This window comes from Daucus carota, chromosome 6 (assembly GCF_001625215.2).
Source record: "Daucus carota subsp. sativus chromosome 6, DH1 v3.0, whole genome shotgun sequence".
Taxonomy (NCBI): Eukaryota; Viridiplantae; Streptophyta; class Magnoliopsida; order Apiales; family Apiaceae; genus Daucus; species Daucus carota.
The window spans coordinates 40541559-40562108 of record NC_030386.2 but is presented as its reverse complement, the minus strand read 5'-3'; the positions used below and the strand labels follow the sequence as shown (position 1 = coordinate 40562108).

Sequence of the window (20550 nt, the reverse complement as noted above, 5' to 3'; positions counted from 1 at the left end):
TACAAATATTAATTTTGAATCATTAATATACTTTTTATAAACAGCCACAAAATTATTGCATCTTACAAATTTTAATATTGAATCATTAATATAATTTTTATAGGCCGCCGCAACGCGCGGTTTCTCAACTAGTTTTGTAATATAATTTAATCTTTTTCTATAATTTATATTATTCTTTCTTTTTTAATTGTGGAAATATCATGTATCGTGGACATGAATAAGACTTTCTTTGTCTTAATAAATTGTGCTCGTAACACATTTTAAATCTTGCATACAATAATATCTTATTTTTATTTTTTCCTGAATAAAACGTTACTATTTAATTAAAATATTTTTTTTTAAATAAAATATTTAAATATTTATTGAAAGAAATTGAAAAATTATATTTAAAGTCACATTTTTTATATGTATTTTATAATACGCGACACGAAAAAAATTATAAAAGAACGGAACGGAATGGATTTTTGTATAAAAAGAAGAGAGGCAGATGTTTGATTGGGCGAGAGGGAGTCCTCCTTTGTGGTGCATTGAGAGGCAGAAGAAGACACACCTGTACATATCACATACAACTAATTAATACGTGTGTATAATGTGTATGCATAAACAACCCAACAAGCTTCAAATTGTCTGAAATCATTTACACAGAGCAAACGAGAGAGACGAGACCCAGAGAGAAAGAGGAGACACCAACACCAACACAAAAGGTTACTCTTCCTATTTCTTGTTTTTCTTCTTCTTCATACTATCTATAATCTTCTCTTCTTATATTTTATTAATCACATCCCCCTCTTTTTTCTTTAATTAAATCCAACTCAATTCAGATTTGCCCTGCTGCTTGTCAAATTCTTTATCTCTTTTTTTTCTCTATTAGCTTGCTTGCTCATACATCTCTGAATTTTATCAAGATTTGATTTTTATTTCTGAATTGTTTAAAGATTTTTATTTCTTTTTCTGAATTTTGTAAGATGGTGCCTCGATTTGGCTTTCTCTCACCTCCTCCCTGTCATTGTTAATATTTTTTTTTAATAATTTGCACATTAAGTCATTATTTGCATGAGCTGTCATTTTGAGTAGATCCCTAATCTGCCAATTGGTGCTGCACCTTTCTTGTAATTATCTTGCAGGGTTTGTGTCTCTTCTGAACCCCCCCCCCCCCCCCCCCCCCCCCCCTCAATTTTCTTAGTCGGGGACTCTGAAGAAGAACAAGAGAGGGTGGACATATGGATTTCGACGGCGTCAATTCGATTTGGGATGGGGTATACTATCACCCTCACCTATTTGGTGGTTTAATGCTCACTGCCGCTTTACTTGGCTTGTCCACAAGCTATCTTGCTGGGATCAGTGTTCCACAATTGCCATACGTGTTCCCTGATTTACGACTTTTTCAGAAGAAGAAATATCAGAAAAGACGTGTTCGCGTTTACATGGATGGCTGTTTTGATCTCATGCATTATGGCCACGCAAATGCATTGAGACAAGCAAAAGCATTGGGCGATGAATTGGTGGTTGGTGTTGTTAGCGACGAGCAAATCGTAGCAAACAAAGGCCCCCCTGTTCTATCTATGGAAGAAAGGTAACAAATTCTCAAGTTTCTACTGTAAAATGTCCTTAAACGCGACCTAAGCATAAGAGTTCCCTATGATGCCCAGTTTTGTTATTAAAAAAAACCCTGTTCAATTAGATAATTCTGTTAATCTGACCTTCTATAGTTTTGTTTTTCTGTAAGATGAATAAGCCATTTGAACTATATAATACTTTGATATGTCAAATTATCAGATTTTCCAGCCTGGACAATATAATTTTTGTTGGTATTGGAAGTGAGGTAGTAGTGAAACTGCTTACTTCAACTTAATGGATCATTTTATTATATTCCAAAGTCAGATATCGAACTTGTCAACAGTTCCCTTATTTATTAATATGTTAATTAAAAGACATTGTCAGTAATATAAATATAAGTGCTTGTTTGGTTGCATCCGGGAATTAACTTCCTATGGGAAGTAGTAATTTCCTGGTAATTAAAATATATAGGAAGTGAAAAAAATTGTTTGGTTGTTACAGTGGAATTTAAAATCATGGGAATTTCCAATGACCAAGGGTGGGGTGGGTTAATAACTTCCTACAAATCATGGGTATTTATACTTCCATGTAAGTTGCTCTTTCCTTACTTTTGTCAACCAAACAACTTCATCTATAGTTACTTCCTAGGAAGTTGAAATTCCTGGGTATTGGAGATGCAACCAAACGAGCACTAAGAGTTCAAGCTGATGCTTCTTTTATCTCTAATCTAATGAAGATTCATTTCCAGGCTCACTCTTGTAAGTGGATTAAAGTGGGTAGACGAAGTTATAGCAGATGCTCCATACGAGATTACCGAAGAGTTCATGAAACGTCTCTTCAATGATCATAAAATTGACTATATTATACATGGTGATGATCCTTGCCTACTTCCTGATGGAACCGATGCTTATGCACTTGCAAAAAGTGCTGGCCGTTACAAGCAAATCAAACGCACTGAAGGTGTCTCAAGCACAGACATTGTAGGTACTACAATTATCTTATTCTGTACCAAAGATTGCGTCTAAGAATTCTTACGTGCTAATCTGCAAATCTTGGAACTTCAAGCTTTCGCCCTGGAGCCTAATTTTGTTGAAATTTTCTTTGCCCCTTGAATTTTTTGGCGCCAGGGTAAAATCAGTTTGTATTAGTTACCTACAACCCAATGCTTGTCAGCTTGAACTTTATTGGAGTTTAATGTTTTATTAATGAATAATTTTCTTTTCACGATATATTGCAAACTATTTGTAGGAAGGATACTTGCTTCTCATAAGGATTCAAAAAGTTCTCAAGATGACAATATATCATCTCAGCACACTGAAACTGATAATATGAACAAACTCGAGAACGATAAGAAAGTTGCTAACAGTCAGCAAATGTCTCATTTTCTGCCGACATCTAGAAGAATTGTTCAATTTTCAAATGGCAAGGTATGTCACTTTTGTTTCTTTATCTTATGGCCTTGACTGGTTGGAAATTGTTCTGTTCTCTGCTAAATTGATGGTTACATTCTAGTCTAGATTTGACATCTTCAGTGTTTTTTTGGGCCATCTGGAGCATCTTCAATGGGCTCCTCAAATAATCTCTCAACTCTAAATTTAAAAAGGATGTGAAACATTAGAGCTCCAATGAGCTCTTAGTGGCTCTTTAAAAATATAAGAGCTTACTCTCTCTCCTCTCTTTTAAAAAGCATCTAGGTGCTCTTAACTTAATATCATTGAATATAATACTCACTTACTTCTATTTCTATTTACTTCTCTCTCATTTTCTCTCTAACTTCTATCAAATAATAACAAAATATGGATAAAGATCAATTATAAAGAGTAGGGTTGGAGTTGTCACGATATTCAATGTATTAACTTGTTAGGAGCCATATATTATACTCCCTCCGTCCCATTTTAAACGACCCTTATTCCTTTTTGGGACGTCTCAAAAAGAATGAACCTGGTATACTTACTATTTTTAACACTACTTTTCACTATTACACCCACTACTTCTCTATTTTATACTATCTTTTTTATTAAATAAACACTATTACAATTTACACCCACTACTTTCCTCCACCATCTCAAATCTATTATTAATTTTTGATAGGTCCCACCACTTTGCCCACTTTTCAACTAAATTTACTCCTTTTTACTACCTTTTTCTTAATCTCCGTGAAAGTCAAACAAGCTCAATCTTTTTGGGAGGGAGAGAGTATTATTTTTAAGGAATGATTTAAGAGCACTATTGGAGATGCTCTTAGTCACCAACTGTTTGTGTCATTCTTTTGCTGTTCTCTGACGCGTTCGTCATTCCAGCTTATTATTTGTTACTGTATCAGGGACCTGGACCGAATGCTCGCGTGGTTTACATTGATGGTGCATTTGATCTTTTTCATGCTGGACATGTCGAGGTTTGTCTTTTGGTCTCAAATTTCATTTGATATTTTGTTTGTAGCTATGATGAATCATATCCGTGTTTGACCCAAAAAAATATTGTTATATTGATTCGGGCTGCATTTAATATTTTAATATATAATCAAGTCTTTTAATGTGCTGGATGAACTTTAAAATATAGATAAAGGATATCTGAATAAACATATAGGCATGTATAAATGTTCAATATTCTACAATAAATCCTCACATATGGCCAAATCTCAGGAAAAGAATATTCAACCCTAAAGTGGTTGATATACTTAAATCTTTTTTGGTAACCATGGAATGTTTGGCTGGTAAATGGCGACCTGACTTGGTAATACTTTTGATAATTTTATCAGTGTAGCGCTCTTCTTTATATATGTGGACATTAGCAAACACTCAGTCAGCCATGAATTCAAGTCTTCTAAATTAGGTTTTGCTGCCTAGAGACAAAGATCAGGTGGCACAGAGATTTCACAGGAAATCAGCACTATTAGTATCATCTTATTGTAATATTTGCCTTTAATATATAGTAACAGTACTCTTGATTTAAATAGAATACTAAATTGCTTCTTTTTTGTTAAACGTTTAACGATCCGCGATTGTGCAGATTCTTAAGAATGCTCGGAAACTTGGGGATTTTCTACTCGTCGGAATCTATGCGGATCAGACTATCAGGTATAAGCAGCAATTGCATGTAACATTCTGTTTTCTATACTACTCCCTCTTTTTTTTTTATGTCACTTTTGACTTGGACACGTATCTTTAGGTGGGTTGACCGGATAGTAAAAATCGTTATTTTCAATTGATTTTTTTTGTGAATTAAAATTTTGATTACATTTTTTTATTCAGAAAAAGAAAATTTTAAAAATAATACTTTTAACTACCCGGTCAAAGCACTTAAAAGCGTGTGCCAAAAAGTCAAACGTCATATATTAAAAAACAGTGGGAGTATATTTTGTGCAATTATTACAATTACAGTAACGACTGAGGTGATATGTTGCCAAGCAATATATCTTTAACATCACTGAACAAGGGTATATATTAATCTTTGCCTCATTGCTGATTACTTGTCCTGTATAATGTTTATAGAGCTACCGCTGACTATGTCATATCTTTTTGTGTATAAATTCAATGAAATACTAATGATACATATGAAATTAAATAAGTATTTTGAAATTTATTTATAGTTTCTAATTAATGACAATAACTAGGTTGTTGTTTTTGATGCAGCGAGCACAGGGGAAGTCATTTTCCCCTTATGCATCTACATGAACGCAGTCTTAGTGTACTAGCCTGTCGTCATGTGGATGAAGTCATTATTGGTGCACCTTGGGAAGTTACGAAGGACATGGTTTGTTTAATTCTTTTCACCCGAAAATGTTTACATTTTGTTTTGGGTTAAACAATTAACAAATGTAAAGGAAGTAGTATCAACCAATGGCACGGACATCTTACAATCTTTCTCATCCTATTCTAATCAAACAGAAGCGAAACACACTGCATATCTTCCTCAAATTACTTGATAAACTTCAGCATAAATGCATGTTTTTTTTATTCAGAGAAAAATCCTCATAGTCATTACGTTGGTACTGAAACTACTGACTAAACAAACTATTTTATGTTAGGACCAGGTAGCATAATAGATGGTGTTATTGATACAGCATACCATTGTGCGGGTCTGAATACTTATTCACTTCGCTATAAAATTAAATATCGAGATTAACCTTCTCTTAAGAACCCAAAAGAAGTTTAGGCCCTGTTTGACAATTAGCTGTTAGCAGTTAGTGTTAACGGAATGAATTAGATTTTTGACTGGATGATTGAAGTAGCTGTTTTGACTGGCGGATTGAATTAGTTGTTTTGTGTGAAACTGTTTGGTAAATAGCTGTTTGATTAGCTTTTGGTACTTTAACTAGACACATGCCAATCCTCTCATTCAAAAAGCTCCTCTAAGTAGCTTTTTGAAAATTAGCTTTTTGAGTCCAAACCACTATTTCAATCCTCTAACTACCAAACACTAATGTTAGCGGATTCCCATAGTCATACGTCTAATATAGCCCAGACCTCTATTTTTCTCCCAAACCTCTAGCTTTTAAACATGGCCTTGATGCTGATAATTTTGAACAAACAACTTTTCTTTCAAAAATGTTGTTAACCTTGATTTGTACGGAAGGAGACAGGAGTGTCTTATACATATTAGCATATTGTCGAGGCTTAAAGCCAAAAACTTGAAGTGATTTTTGACTAAGTCAAAAAATTGTATGTGTCATTGCTAATGAAGTATTTTTATTGAACTTATTTTAGTTTCGTGCTTTCTTGGATAATATAGAGTATCATCATTCAAATGTAATAACTTACCGATTTTATTTTTATTAACTCATAAATTGCACATAACAATAAAATTAATAGAATAATCCTAGCAAATAATAACTTACAATTAAAATTTTCACTTTGACTTTCAGTAACTTTAGGTCATAAGTAATTTTAATAATATTTTAAAAGTCTAGCCAAATGGGGATGTCTAGATCTATTATGTTGACTTTTCTTTTCTTTTCTTTTTTATATTTCTAATAATGTTTACAAAATTCATAACAAGCAGATAACAACATTCAACATATCTATGGTTGTACATGGAACAGTTTCTGAGAAAAACTCTACCCTGAATGTAAGTTACTGCACTATCAGTTTGTATCATTTGACATTCCTTGCTACTGGTAGAAGTACATCTAGAAGCTCTTCTCTGAATTTAAATCAATGCATTGATGCAGGGTGCAGTAGATCCCTATGCGGTTCCCAAAAGCATGGGAATTTTCCGGATGATTGAGAGCCCGAAAGATATTACTACCACTTCAGTAGCTCAACGAATCGTAGTTAATCATGAAATTTACCAGGTATATATTTATTCATTGTTTTCTTTATTGCATGTTTGCTACAAGGTATCTAGCCAGTTAAGTGGGTTTCTTACTTTCTTGCATGAACTAGCTGTAACCCTTGCTTTCTCACATGCGAAAAAGAAATCTGAGTTTTGATTTTAGAGAGTGGTTAGTACTAAAAAGAATAGCAGGAGCATAGGAGGAAAGGTCTTGCAACATTTATAACTGCAGTCATAATTTGATTTTCTTGGCAGTTGGTAAAGTCGCCTTGCTGTATATCATAGGCATTCGTGAAATATTTCACTTTGTTGAAACTATAATTGCCATCCATATATTGGTGCACTTTATTAAACTTCTGTTGGAAAAGTTAACCAAACCAACCACAACTATACTTAACCAAACCAACAGCGACTGTACCTCGAGCATCTGCAAAAAAAGAATATGAAGGCGAAATATGGTTTTGATAGTAGCATAAAACTGTTTCTGCATAATAGGTCTAAGTAATAAATTTACTAGTGATTCCCTTTCCATATAATAAAAATTCGGTTTTTCTATAGTGTGCCCATGGGCACATGCTAAGCACTAAAATCTATGATTTAGATGGTTGTGATTGGCTTACGCCCTTTAATAATGATGGATCCCCTTGCATTTACAACAACCACACCAATCAAAACCATCCAAATTCATAGATTTTAATGCTTAGCATGTGCCATGGGCACACACTAGAGTCTAGACAAACCCATAAAAATTAATCGGGATATCCCTATATTCCTTTTTATATTACTTCTTTCTCTCTCTTTCACTTAAATTTTAATTATCAAAACTCACCCACTACAATTTAATATATTTAAAAGAGGAGAGAGGTGATTTGATGATGGGGAAAGGGATTGTACAGTAATCTGCAAACATGGGGACTCAAAACTTGTCCCTAAAATCAAACCCCAAAATGGGGACTCGGATGGAGCAAGCATTTGAACTCAAAGTGATTAATTACCCTATAAATATAGAGATGGGGACTCAGATGTGAGTGCTCTAATATGTTACTCCTTATCCTGCAAATTAGGCATTAGTGGTCCACTGGTCCACAAATTGTAATGCATGTTTTTTATTTAATTAGTTTGAAAAGCTACACTCACTGATTTGGTAGTCTGTTGTACTCTGAAGTTTACACATTTAGGATATTTGTTCATATAATCACTGGATTTGAAGTAGACAGGAGCTGCTTGATATAGACTTTGTTTTGATGGATGATGTGATGTATTTGTTAAATTTCTTAATGTTACCGGAGCATATTGATTATATTGTAGTCTGCCCTTGTGTTATTCTTCTTTTATATTCCGTCATACTGCAAGCGCTGATGCACCCTATGTGCAGAAACGCAATGCCAAGAAGGAAGCAAGCGAGAAAAAATATTATGCACAGAAGACATATATCACTGGGGATTGAGAAAAACCACCAAGAAGTTCCCCTCCTGAACTAGCTTTTTCAGATTTGCTATTCCCTACCTTTAGTTGAAACTCACAAACAACCATGTCAAATTCTGGATAAGAAGATGCAAGAAAATAGGTGATGTAGAAGGATGTCCTATACAGTGTGTTAGTGGTAGCATTTTAGATAATTTTGTTGTAATTCTCCTATGATTCCATTGGCACAATGGGTAAAGTCTACCAGCACACCACACACATGGTTCATTTTGTAAAGTAATTTAATTCTTGAATAATTCTTTTGTTTATCTAGGGGCTTGAGCTCCTCTCTATGTTTACCTGGGGGCTTTAGCTCCTGCTTTGTTCAAGTGTAACGGAGAATGGCCGACTTAGTCGGCCTTGAAAAATTTGAGATAAAATTGTGACCGGATATAAGTATCTTGTTCAGGTTATCAACCAGTTGAAGAAGTTTCATAATTATTAGTCAGTACTCCCATCAGTTTCATATAATTATTAGTATATCATGTGCTTAAAAGTGACTTCATTACTTAAATCGAGTCCAGATAGCTCGCTTAAATGTATTTGGCCCAAATCTTAGTTATGTGAAAACTGGAGCTGCAGTGTCTAGCATCCGAAAATATGAGAAAGAACCCAACGTTATAATTTGGGTTGAAAGGTCCTCATTATTCTGCATCAGCATCATGCAACTTTTTAGAATTTTCAGATATTTATCTGGACTAAAACAAAACATAGACACTACATCGAGTGGAGTGACGTTTTCAACATTACACGATGTAATATTATAAAATGAGATTTGAGATCATATTTTCTGGATCTAATATTTTCGACATTATTATTGAAATTAAATTTGAATCTAATATTCGAGACATTACTGTTTAAAATAAAAATGTAATGCCGAAGGCCAGAATTTTTCTTTCGCAGTGGATGATATCCCTGATAAAGTGATGCTCACATTCAGAGCTGGTGATAAAAATTTAGTTTATTTGAAGCTTTCAGAGGGATGATCCAGCAGTAGAGAGGACAATTAACCACCATGGAACTCAAACTTGATTGCTCTGAGAATAAATCTTAATGTACTGGGATTCGGATGGATTTAAACTAAAAGACCATTCAACACAAGACAAGCAAGAAGAGAGTATAGGGCACAAAAGGATAAAAAAAATTTGGACACCATACACTTGAGTTGGTCGGCCGTACTAGACAGCTAGGTAGAATGATATGGCAACGATGAGAATATCCAAAACCCAAGGCTTTTGACATATGCTAAAGACAATGAAACCAAGGCCTTGATGATGGACAATATTTTTCTACATTACGGGTCAATTGAACCATACTACAGGGGTTGCAGCAGCAGCAGCACTGTGAGGAGGAGGAGGAGGAGGAAGCTGGGAAGGTACCATACAGTGTTGTTGTTGCCACTGATGGAAATGTCCCTCATATTCAGTGGCATTACCGCTGCTCACTGCTGCATTATATCCTTGTTCAATGTCCATACTCGTAGCAACCTCCTCTTGTTGATTTTCTGCATCAGCTTCCATCATCGTACTCTCAGAGGCATCTAATCCACTGGATGGCAAACAAGGAGATAGGTTAGACTTGACCCAAGGAACAACCGCCGTACACTGATTTGAGATGATAACACCATCGTCCAATGCCGTGTCTGTCTCCTCGTCTTGATTTGATGAAGAAGATCTGTTGAATAAATTGGAAAGGTGCGATTGTCCTGTAATAGTGGAATTGGGTTAGCTCGGATCAATAATCGACGGCGCATCAAAATAAATTGCAATGAAAATGAGAGCAAAATTACCTTTTAAGCGAGAAAGAATGTGAGGAGTGAGGGAGAACGTAGGAGGAGGGGAATGAATGAAAGGATTGGCGGGATTGAACAAAACAATAGCTCTCTCTTCATTTTCAACGTCTACACCTGCTTCTGTTGCTATTCTCTGTTCTTCATCTTCATGTTGTAGTGGTTCCTCTTCCTCTTCCTCTATTATTGGTGCCAATTCCACATGATCCTGGGATTCAAATTAATTAATACTGGGCGGGGGAGAGGGAGAGAGAAAGAGAGAGGGAGAGAGGGAGAGGGAGAGAGAGGATACATACAAGTCGCCGGATTTTGGTAGCGGGAGAAGAAAGAGAGAAGTCGGAGAAATCATGGTTGAATTGATCTACAGCTTTCCTCTTCTGAGTAGTCATCATCATCATCATTCAAAATTTCAATTGTCTTCTCAATTTGAAACCCTAGAAACAAAAAGTGTGGGTGGACTGTAGTGGTTTGTGCGTTGGCGGGTGGGTGGGCTATGTATATTGTATACGCCTCCCCGCGATTTTTCTAGACCTTTCTCTTCTCTTCCCCCAACTTGACATATTTTGACACGTCTTATTTCCTAATAATCCTCTACTCCCTGCTACAATATTCTAGACTGCGGCTTACATGGATCCGTTTGCCCCATTTCATGGATCGGCCCAATATTCTCCTTCTCCCACCCCATCCACTACCACCAATGAGCCCACTTCTTTTTCTCCGCTTCCGATAACCCAATATAAATATCGATCATTCATCACCCCTCTTCTTTTGTACCTCAACTACGACCACCATTTATTTATTTACTAATCACTAAATTAACAAGTCTTATTAAATTACTAGGACTACTCGCGAATCATTTCTTAATCCAAAATCACTATCTTAAATTACAGTTTAAATATCAAAATTACAAATTTTATTTTGTAAAATATGTGGTCGTAGCAGGTAATGTCATACACTTTATAAAGTCCGGCCTTTTTCCCCTTTGGACATGGTGATTCAAAGCTTGACATATTTAAACATGTCTCGTACTTTACATGGAATTAGCTAATCTGCTTTACGCAGTCAAAATGAAGCCATATTTCAAGCAATCCAAAATCAAACAGCTAATTAATCAAATAAATTAAGCAAACTAACATTCATAATCATTTTCATCGTCATCATCACCTAAACCCCAATACATCTAAATAAAATTAAGAGAAACACTGGAAAATAAAAAAAAACATCACACTGAAACTCATTGTATGACAAATAGTAACAACGAGTTCAAGGACGTCCTGACTGTTTGAATTCCCCCTCTATTAATTGGGATTGGAATCTCAATTTGAAACCCTAGCTTTGTGGTGCAGCAGCGGCGTAAACGCACCTTTGGGATCCTTACACGAGAAATCACACTCAGACGACGAAGCCTGAGAAAACAATTCCACGAACTCGTTCAATCCAATTCCGCCGTATCGGTGCTCGTCTCTCCCGAGCAGCTTCAACACCGCCTCGAACAACTCCACTTCGCAGGGCAGAACCAGGCCGCCATCGCTCTGGAAACCGTACTCTTCCTCCGCCTTCTCCAGAAGCGACACGAACACCGGCAGCTTCAGGTACCGCGTCGGAATCACGAAACGACAGCGTTCGACGCCGACGTAGACGCCGAGCGAACCGGAGGGAATGCGTTTGTGAGTGTCCTGAAAAGCAGCGCCGCCGCCGCCGCGAGTGAGGCTCATGGCTTTCCAGCGTTGCATTACTTGTTTCAGGCGGACGATCTGGCGGATTTTGTTCACATTCTTCATCGTAAACGCCATCGAGGAGGAACGGGAGCACAGCCTAGACTTCTATTTCTTCAGAGAGAGAGACGCGGGGAGAGATAGAGAGATGGCTCTGCGAGAGAGAACAAAGAGTGAGATACAAAAGAACAAATTAGTGACTCGGAAGGCGGAATATGTAGCTAGTCAATTTCGCTTTGACTTCTATACTTTGTACGAGTAATTTTTAGTTTTTACTACCTTTCCCTTCTTTTATACCAAAAAAAAGTAATTTACTACTCCTATTTCGACTCCAACTAATAGCATCACGTATTTTATTTTAGGATTGATTTTAATTGATTCAGATCTGATATTCTACTTTCAAAAAGATCTGATATTCATTTTTGATTGATATCTCGGTTGAATATACTATTTTTTTTGTTTAAATTCATTGTATAAGAGCATTTCTAACCATATAAACTCCTTGGCTAAAATGTGAGTTGGCATGCTTAAAATAAAAAAATTTAGCCAACAACTTCAAAAACTCAACTCCAACCATACTCGCCTGTTGTCTATAAATTTAGCCAACCTCTTATGGATGGCTAAATTTGTCGAACCCCTACAGGTCTGTAAGAAGATTGTACATCATTTATTACCATATTGAACTGATATATTCTATTTTAACAATTTAAAATATTAATAACATACTATTTTTAAATTATAGCCAACCAATATAGCCAGTATCATTGAAGCAAAATATCTTATAGGTTCAGCAAATTTTACATAATGTCTTACAGGTCCAGTTTAGCCAACGATTATAGCCAACGCCGTTGGAGATGCTCTAATAAAAGGAAAATGCTAGGGACCCCAAATATTTATCCCAAAATTTTTTCCCAGATGACGTGGCGAAATTTCATTGGTTGCATTCATTCCCACAATAATGAGACCCCCCTGCAGATTCATCAATCACCCAATCAAATTTCGCCACTTATTATCCACGTCATATGGTAACAAATTTTGGGGAAAAAATTTGGGGTCTCTAGCATTGCCCATAATAAAATAAAGCCTGGTTAACAAAACTTGAAATACTCCCTACATCCCAAATTAGATGAGTTAGTTAACTTTGGGCACGTAATTAAAGTGCATTGACCGCCTATTTCCGAAATTTATTTTTTAAAATTTTCTTTTGTAAGCGAAAATTTCATATTTAAATTTTTATTTACAAAAACAAAATTTTAAAAATGAGTAATATAGCTACTCAGTCAATGAACTTTAAAATACGTGTTTGAAATCAACGAGCTCATCTAATTTGAGATGGAGGGAGTAATAGAACTGATTGAATGAATAATCGTATGACAGATAGAGTGTTTTCTTTAATCATGGGGAATCCACAGTCGCTACGCACATTGGATAAACTCCACAGGCTCACACAATAACATGAAAATTACGTGAATCAAGATAAATCGCACTTAAACCACATGTTTCGGCCCAGGCTGCATAATCATCTATGTGGAGCAAAAAATTATAATAAAATAAAATGAAATTATTTGAGAAAAAATTGTGTAAAAAGGGGGAGAGGAATGAATATCAAGTTTAATATGAATCAAGATTACGATATATATAAGGTTGTTTGATTGTTATTAAAAATGTATGATTGATATTTTAATATAAAGAAAAAATATTTAAAATAATAATATTAATTAATGATTAAAAAACTTAAAATTACATGTCAAGAAATCGAATGACATATTTGAAAATGAAGTAAACAAACAATGACCGGAAAATGCGGAGCAGTGGAATAAAATATCATGTTTTAAATAAAATTTAAGTATGTGAAGATGTGAATAGAAAGAAAATTAAGTGCAATATATATAAGTAAACTTTGTGATAAAGTCAATTGCTTAAAATAGATTGCACTCCTGCGATGCAAAGAAAGCATGAAGAAATGATGAGTAGAACACAATAATGAGGTGGATTGGAAGGCAGAAATTTAGGAGCAAGTTAAAGGATTGTTACAGCATCGTGAGTCAAGTAACATTTAACTACCTTCCTTTTCTCTCACATCAGTCACTCATGTACATCGAGTTTCGTGAATTACAGTCCTTAATTTACTAGTGTCAATCTACAACAAGTAGTATTCCTTCGTCTCATTTAATTTTATACACTTTTTTTTATGTCTCATTCAATTCTATACATTTCAAACCTTTCCCAAAATAGTCAAGTTTTATAATATAAAAACCCCACCACTATTTTCAACTATTTTTCCAAATCTATCAATTATATATTGATGGTTCCACCACTTCACTCATTTTTCTTTCTCTTTCTTCCTATTTTTACATTATTTTATATATTTTTTTAATCCCAATCCATATGTATACAATTGCGAGGACGGAGGGAGTAGTAATTTGTACTTGGAGGGTAGCTAAGTTAATTTTTAATCCGTCTTCCACCTTTGGTGCTTACAACTTATACCGGGACCATGGTAGATGGGCGAAGCCGGCATGACCTCTAGAATTTTCGATATAATGACAAACATATATTATAATTTAAAAATTATATTATATTTTAGTCTTTATATTTATATAAATATGACACTTGAACTCTCCAAAATATTTTTATCTTTTATAAAAGAGGTTTGGGGCCTATAAAATAAAAAAAAGGTAAGTTGCTATAGATAGATTTTGAAATTTGAAGGAATATAAAACTTTATAACAATTTTATACTAGTATTTTTCTGTATGTTCTATTAAATATTTAAAAATGTTGACGGGATTTTTTTTATCCATATTATATACATTTGTTAATTTCGTCTCTAACTCATATATTTGTGACTTTCACTTATTTCTTTTAAAAACCGTTAAAATACTCTAACATTTATATGAGATTTCAATATGCATAAAAAATAAAAGACACTTCATCAATACCCGACATTTATATAATTTTAAAATCCAAGATGTTAAAAAATTAACGTGTTTTATAAATTTCTGCTTGAATAATAATATTTTGAAGTATGAATTAAGATGTTAATTACAATTCTAATTTGAATAAGTTATACAAATATCTTAAAAAAATATCAGCGATAATTAATCGATCAACGCGCACGCATATATGTGTGTGTCAATGCGGAGCTTGTTTGGGTGTAATTAAAAAAAAACTTTTGGCAAAAAAAACAACCTATAATTCATTTATTGAGAAATTACAAGTAAAAATTTTAAATCAGCATCTAAAATGGTAATTAAAATCACAATTAATGTCTAATTTTAATAAGTTACATAATAATGGTAAAAGATTTTATTATTTGAAATTATAAAATTAAAACAATCCACCTGACAAAAAAAATAAAAAAATCCATATAAAAAATACATATCAGTTTTAGATTTAAATATTTTCAGACATATTATGACAAATACTTTTAATTTAAAATAAAAAAACCAGCATAACAAACATGGTTTTCATCACAGACAGAAGCATATTCTTTGACATATTATAGATATTTTTAGATTTAAAATAAAAAAAATGGGTATAAGAAATATGGATAATGATTTACATCAATTGATTTGCAATGTTCTGTATAAGATTTTGGCCAAAGTATTAGCAAACCGTCTCAAAACAATTCTGCCAGGAATTGTTTCAGAAAATCAGTCAGCATTTGTTCCAGGAAGAAGCATCACGGACAACGTCCTTGTGGCTTTCGAGGTTATTCATCATATGAAGAAAAAGAATAGGGGCCTAGAAGGAGAAGTTGCACTCAAACTAGACATTAGTAAAGCGTATGACAGAGTCGACTGGAATTATTTGAAAAGAAGGATGCTAGAAATGGGGTTTTGTCAAAAGTGGATAAAATGGATGATGTTGTGTGTCACGACGGTGTCTTATGAGGTCTGCTTAAATGGTTCATCAATAGGTCCAATTGTTCCGAGACGAGGGTTACGTCAAGGGGACCCGTTGTCCCCATATTTATTCCTTCTTTGCGTTGAAGGCTTGTCGAACTCTCTAGACAGGGCAGCTGCAGATGGGAGAGTTCATGGGTGTCGGGTTGCTACATCTGCCCCAAGCATCACTCACCTCTTATTTGCAGACGACAGTTTTCTGTTTTTTAAGGCAACAGTGGCTGAAACTGAGGCAGTGAAAGATTTGTTGAATACTTATGAGAGGTACTCGGGGCAATCAGTCAATTTCCAGAAATCTGGGATCTTTTTTAGTGCAAATGTTCAACCCCAGCTGAAAGGTGTGCTATCTGATATTCTAGGAGTGCATAAAAATTTAAGTGATAGCCATTACCTTGGGCTGCCATCTCTTGTTGGAAGGTCAAAAAAGAAAGTATTCGGCTTCGTCAAGGATAAGGTGTGGAAACGCATTCAGGGCTGGAAGGCTAAACAGATTTCGCGTGCTGGAAAGACTGTGTTAATTAAGAATGCCGCTCAATCTATACCATCATATTGTATGTCGTGTTTTCTTCTTCCTAAGTCTCTTTGTCAGGAGATAGAACGAATGATGAATAACTATTGGTGGAGTTCGAGTGCATCTGATAGAAGAGGGATTAACTGGTTGTCATGGGAAAATATGAGCATGATGAAGAGCAAAGGTGGTCTGGGTTTCGTAGTCTCCACGGTTTCAACATCGCTCTCCTTGGTAAGCATTGTTGGAATTTTATTAAGAATCCCCAAACTCTGGTAGCACGTGTGTATAAAGCTCGATACTTTGAGAATGTTCATTTTCTGAGAGCAAATAAAGGTGATGGTTCTAGCTTTATCTGGACAGGTATCTGGACTGCGAAAGAAACTCTTTTTAAGGGCTTTAGGTGGGTGTTAGGTGATGGCAAAGACATACAGGTTGCTAAAGATCCATGGATTCGCAATAAAGAAACTTTTCATGTTGAGCATGATGTTTTACCTCCAGGGGGTAATATGTTTGTTGCGTCTTTGTTTACACCCGGTACCAAGTTATGGGATGAGAGAAAGGTGTGTGATTATTTTCACCCAGATGATGCAGTGGCTATATTGGACACTCCGATTCCTCAAAGAGACGTCAAGGACAGAGTGGCCTGGGTTCGATCAACGGATGGAAATTACACAGTAAAGACAGGCTATCACCTCTGGCATGAGCAGGTTGTGGGCACTTCAAATGTTTCGCAGGGCATGGGTTGGAGTAAAGTCTGGAAGTTGCCTATTCCGCACAAGATTAAGATTTTTCTTTGGCGTTTCTGTAGGAACAATGTGCCTGTTAGAACACGTTTAAGCTCAAAAGGTGTATCACTCCCCATCACTTGTCCCATGTGTCAAAATGATAATGAACATATGTGCCATGTTTTCTTTGACTGTGAGTTTGCGTCTAGTTGTTGGCACTATGCAGGTCTGGTGTATGATATGGAAGGTGTGAATTCTGCTTCTGAATGGCTGCTATATAAACTCAGCTCGGCTTCTTCGGATGAGATTATGAAGATCGTCAAAGTCCTTTGGGGTGTTTGGTTCTGGCGAAACAAGAGAGTTTGGGAAAACAAGAAGGTTCATGCATCTACAGCGATGGATTGGAGCACTAAAGAGGTGTCAGATTGGAGGACAGCTCAAGAGCATGTTAAAGCCACGACCAGGTCTTGCAGCGGGGGGGTAAGTTTCGATCAGAAATGGAAGCCGCCTGAGCCAGGTTCTTTGAAGCTGAATGTGGATGCGTCGGTTCATCCAGGAGCTCAATCTTTTAAGGTGGGAATGGTATTACGAGATCATATGGGTTCTTTTGTCGCTGGGAAAACTTTGTGTCTACCAGGCCAGGTTTCTGTGTTCGAGGCCGAAGCTATTGGTGTGGACGAAGCTCTGTCATGGATCCTCTCTCGACCTCTGCATCGCACAGTGATAGAAACAGACTCTCTCCTCACAGTCCAAGCCATCACCAAAACTGAAGCCATTAGATTGGAAGTGGGTAACGTCATTGATAGTTGTCGTCAACGTCTTAAAGCATCTTCAGGAATCTCTATTTCTTTTGTTCGAAAGCAGGCAAATAAGGTGGCTCATGAATTGGCTAAATTTCCTTGTTTGTTAGGTTGCTACAATATTTTCACGTCTCCTCCTAGATTTCTGTTGGAGACTCTCATGTACGATGTTTCTAGTTGAATGAAAGTTTCGTTTTGTTCAAAAAAAAAAAAATAAACATACTCCCAGACTCCCAGTATAAGAAAAATTCTAAAACGAATGATTTTTTTATTCAAAACAAAGGGGTGTCCGTTTTTTCATAAAAAATCTTGACCCGGACCGAATGAAACATTTCTGGAGATAAGAGGGTGCCAACATGACACTTGGCGGATTCCGTTAAACCTGTTGGAGAGGAGAGGAGAGTAAAACGGGGCGGGGGTGTTGAAAATCCAAGTACATAATCTTATCTACACATCCGCAAGTGCAAACATGTTACGCTGCCGTACTGCTTGACCTTAGATTCCTTGCACCAACTACCAACAATAACCATACCATTCTGATTCTGAAGAAACAATGGACGCTAATTCCTCCTCCATGTACATACAACCTCATTTCTTGTCCAATCCGGACAAACCCTTTTCAAACACTACCCACTTTAAGCCGCTACCTTCATCCCTTAATCATCACTTTGCACTTAAATTTCAGCAACACAGGATGGCACACAAGATGCTCGACCAAATGCCTGACTCAAAACAAAGCTTTGCCTGGAACTCTTTGATTCAGACCCATCTTCGCAATGGCCAGTTTGATCGCGCTGTGACAACTTATCAGGAAATGTTAGTCAGAGGTGTTAGGCCTGATAAGCACACTCTTCCTCGAATTTTATCGGTTTCGAGGCTTCTTGGCAGCTTAAGATTAGGCAAACAGCTACATGGGCAGGCCATCAAGTACGACTTAGCTTCATGCCATTATGTACATTCTGCTCTCATTGAATTATATGGACGACTTGATTGTGCTGAAGCTGCTAAATGGGTGTTTGATAAATCTCCTGTTGCCAAAAGCTCGGTGTCTTGGACTCTATTAGCTAAGTTTTATGTAAAGGAAGGTAGACCCGACTTGGCTGTTGAGTTGTTTAATGAAATGGTGAGGTCTGATGCTAAAATTGATTCTTTGTCCCTGGCAACTGTTATCGGTGCCTGTGGTCTATTGAAGTCGCTGCAAGAGGGTCGGAATGTTCATCGAATTGCTAAAAGTTGTGGACTGGAGTTTGATGTTCTGGTAAGCAATTCACTTTTAAAGATGTATATTGACTGTGGGAGTATTCGTGAAGCTTGCTTGATTTTTGATCAGATGAAATCAAGGGATAAAATTTCATGGACTGCCATGATTAGTGGTTATGTGCAGAAGGGAGAGTTCAACGAAGGTTTGAAATTGTTTAGGCAAATGATTTCTGAATACTTGAAACCTGATGCGGTCGCTATCTCAAGTGTTCTTCCAGCTTGTGGAAGAATGCCAGCATATAAGAATGGAAAGGAAATTCATGGTTACTTGCTGAGGACTGGGATTGACATGAATCTCAGAGTGCAGAATGCTCTTACAGATATGTATGTGAAATCAGGACACATTAATTATGCTTCAGAAATATATTCACGGATGAGTGAGAAGGATAATATTTCGTGGACTGTGATGATACTGGGATTAGGTTTACACGGAAAAGGAGAACTTGGAGTTAACTTGTTCCAGGAGATAGTGAAAAGCTCAACCAAAGAAATTGACTGGATTACACATACTGCTGTTCTCTATGCTTGTTGTACTGCCATTATGGTTGAAGAGGGTAAATCTGTCTTCAAATGCATAAGGTCACCAAAGGTAGCCACCTGTGCTTTAATGGTTGCTCTTCTTGCTCGGGCTGGATTATTTGACGAAGCAAGGAGTTTTATCGAGAGGAAACAGATTGCACGACAGGCAGAGGTGCTGAGAGCATTATTAGATGGGTGCAGGGTCAACCGAAATATAACTGTAGGAAAGCGAGTCATTGAGCAGCTTTGTGATTTGGAACCTCTTAATGCAGATAACTATGTGTTGCTGTCTAATTTGTATGCTTATGTTGGGAAACAGGATATGGTTGAAAAACTAAAAGAAACAATCAGAGACATGGGCTTGACTACAAAGAAAGCTTACAGCTGGATAGAATTTAGGAACAAAGTTCATGTATTTGGAACAGGGGATGTAACTCACCCAAGGTCAGAGAAAATATATTGGGAACTCAAGTGTTTGATGAACAAAATAGAAGGCGGCATTATGTCCGATGTTGATTTCAGCTTGCATGATGCCGACGAGGAGAGGGAATGTATTCCTATTGGACACAGTGAATTGCTGGCAATGTCTTTCGGACTGATCAGTACACAAGCCGGTGAAACAATTCGTGTGACAAAAAATCTTCGTGTTTGTCGCAATTGTCATCAGTTTGCAAAGGTCACCTCCAAACTTTTAGGCAGAGAGATCATAATAAAGGACAGTAGCTATTTTCACCATTTTAAAGATGGATCCTGCTCTTGCCGCGATTTCTAGCTATCAATTTGTACATAATTTTTCAATTGGGTTCTGCAATGTGTAGGTCTTGACTGCACCCAGTTCTGGAAAATGTTTAAGACCAAGAAACAGGCTATTACCCTTCGCCTTCCAGACAACTTACAGCTCGAAGAATAGTTAAATTACCTGTTTTCCAACATTTTTCATACAGCAATACATCAAATACTGCAGCACAATTTCTATCCAGATTTGCGAGAGTTTAATCACAAAACCCTAGCACTGTTTCTCCCCTTCTA

At 36.2% G+C, this 20550-nt stretch overlaps 4 protein-coding genes across 4 annotated transcripts; 2 read left to right on the top strand and 2 right to left on the bottom strand.

Annotated features, from left to right (window-relative positions):
- Positions 1–497: 497 nt before the first annotated feature.
- Positions 498–8694, top strand: LOC108228092 (ethanolamine-phosphate cytidylyltransferase). The gene is made up of 10 exons (XM_064079245.1): positions 498–704; positions 1125–1573; positions 2306–2541; positions 2806–2984; positions 3881–3952; positions 4567–4634; positions 5190–5310; positions 6559–6624; positions 6728–6850; positions 8207–8694. Exons 2-10 carry the CDS (start codon positions 1221–1223, stop codon positions 8276–8278), a joined length of 1290 nt encoding a protein of 429 aa, XP_063935315.1. The 5' UTR covers positions 498–704; positions 1125–1220; the 3' UTR covers positions 8279–8694.
- Positions 8695–9413: 719 nt separating this feature from the next.
- LOC108225373 (uncharacterized) lies at positions 9414–10636 on the bottom strand. The gene is made up of 3 exons (XM_017400218.2): positions 10381–10636; positions 10085–10292; positions 9414–10000 (listed from the first exon to the last, which is right to left on the bottom strand). Exons 1-3 carry the CDS (start codon positions 10483–10485, stop codon positions 9597–9599), a joined length of 717 nt encoding a protein of 238 aa, XP_017255707.1. The 5' UTR covers positions 10486–10636; the 3' UTR covers positions 9414–9596.
- A 764-nt stretch (positions 10637–11400) lies between these two features.
- Positions 11401–11877, bottom strand: LOC108226382 (auxin-responsive protein SAUR50). Its single transcript, XM_017401323.1, has one exon. The coding sequence runs from the start codon at positions 11875–11877 to the stop codon at positions 11401–11403; it is 477 nt and encodes a 158-aa protein (XP_017256812.1).
- Positions 11878–18084: 6207 nt separating this feature from the next.
- Positions 18085–20500, top strand: LOC108227271 (pentatricopeptide repeat-containing protein DOT4, chloroplastic). Its single transcript, XM_064079843.1, has one exon. The coding sequence runs from the start codon at positions 18296–18298 to the stop codon at positions 20291–20293; it is 1998 nt and encodes a 665-aa protein (XP_063935913.1). The 5' UTR covers positions 18085–18295; the 3' UTR covers positions 20294–20500.
- The last annotated feature ends 50 nt before the right edge of the window (positions 20501–20550 follow it).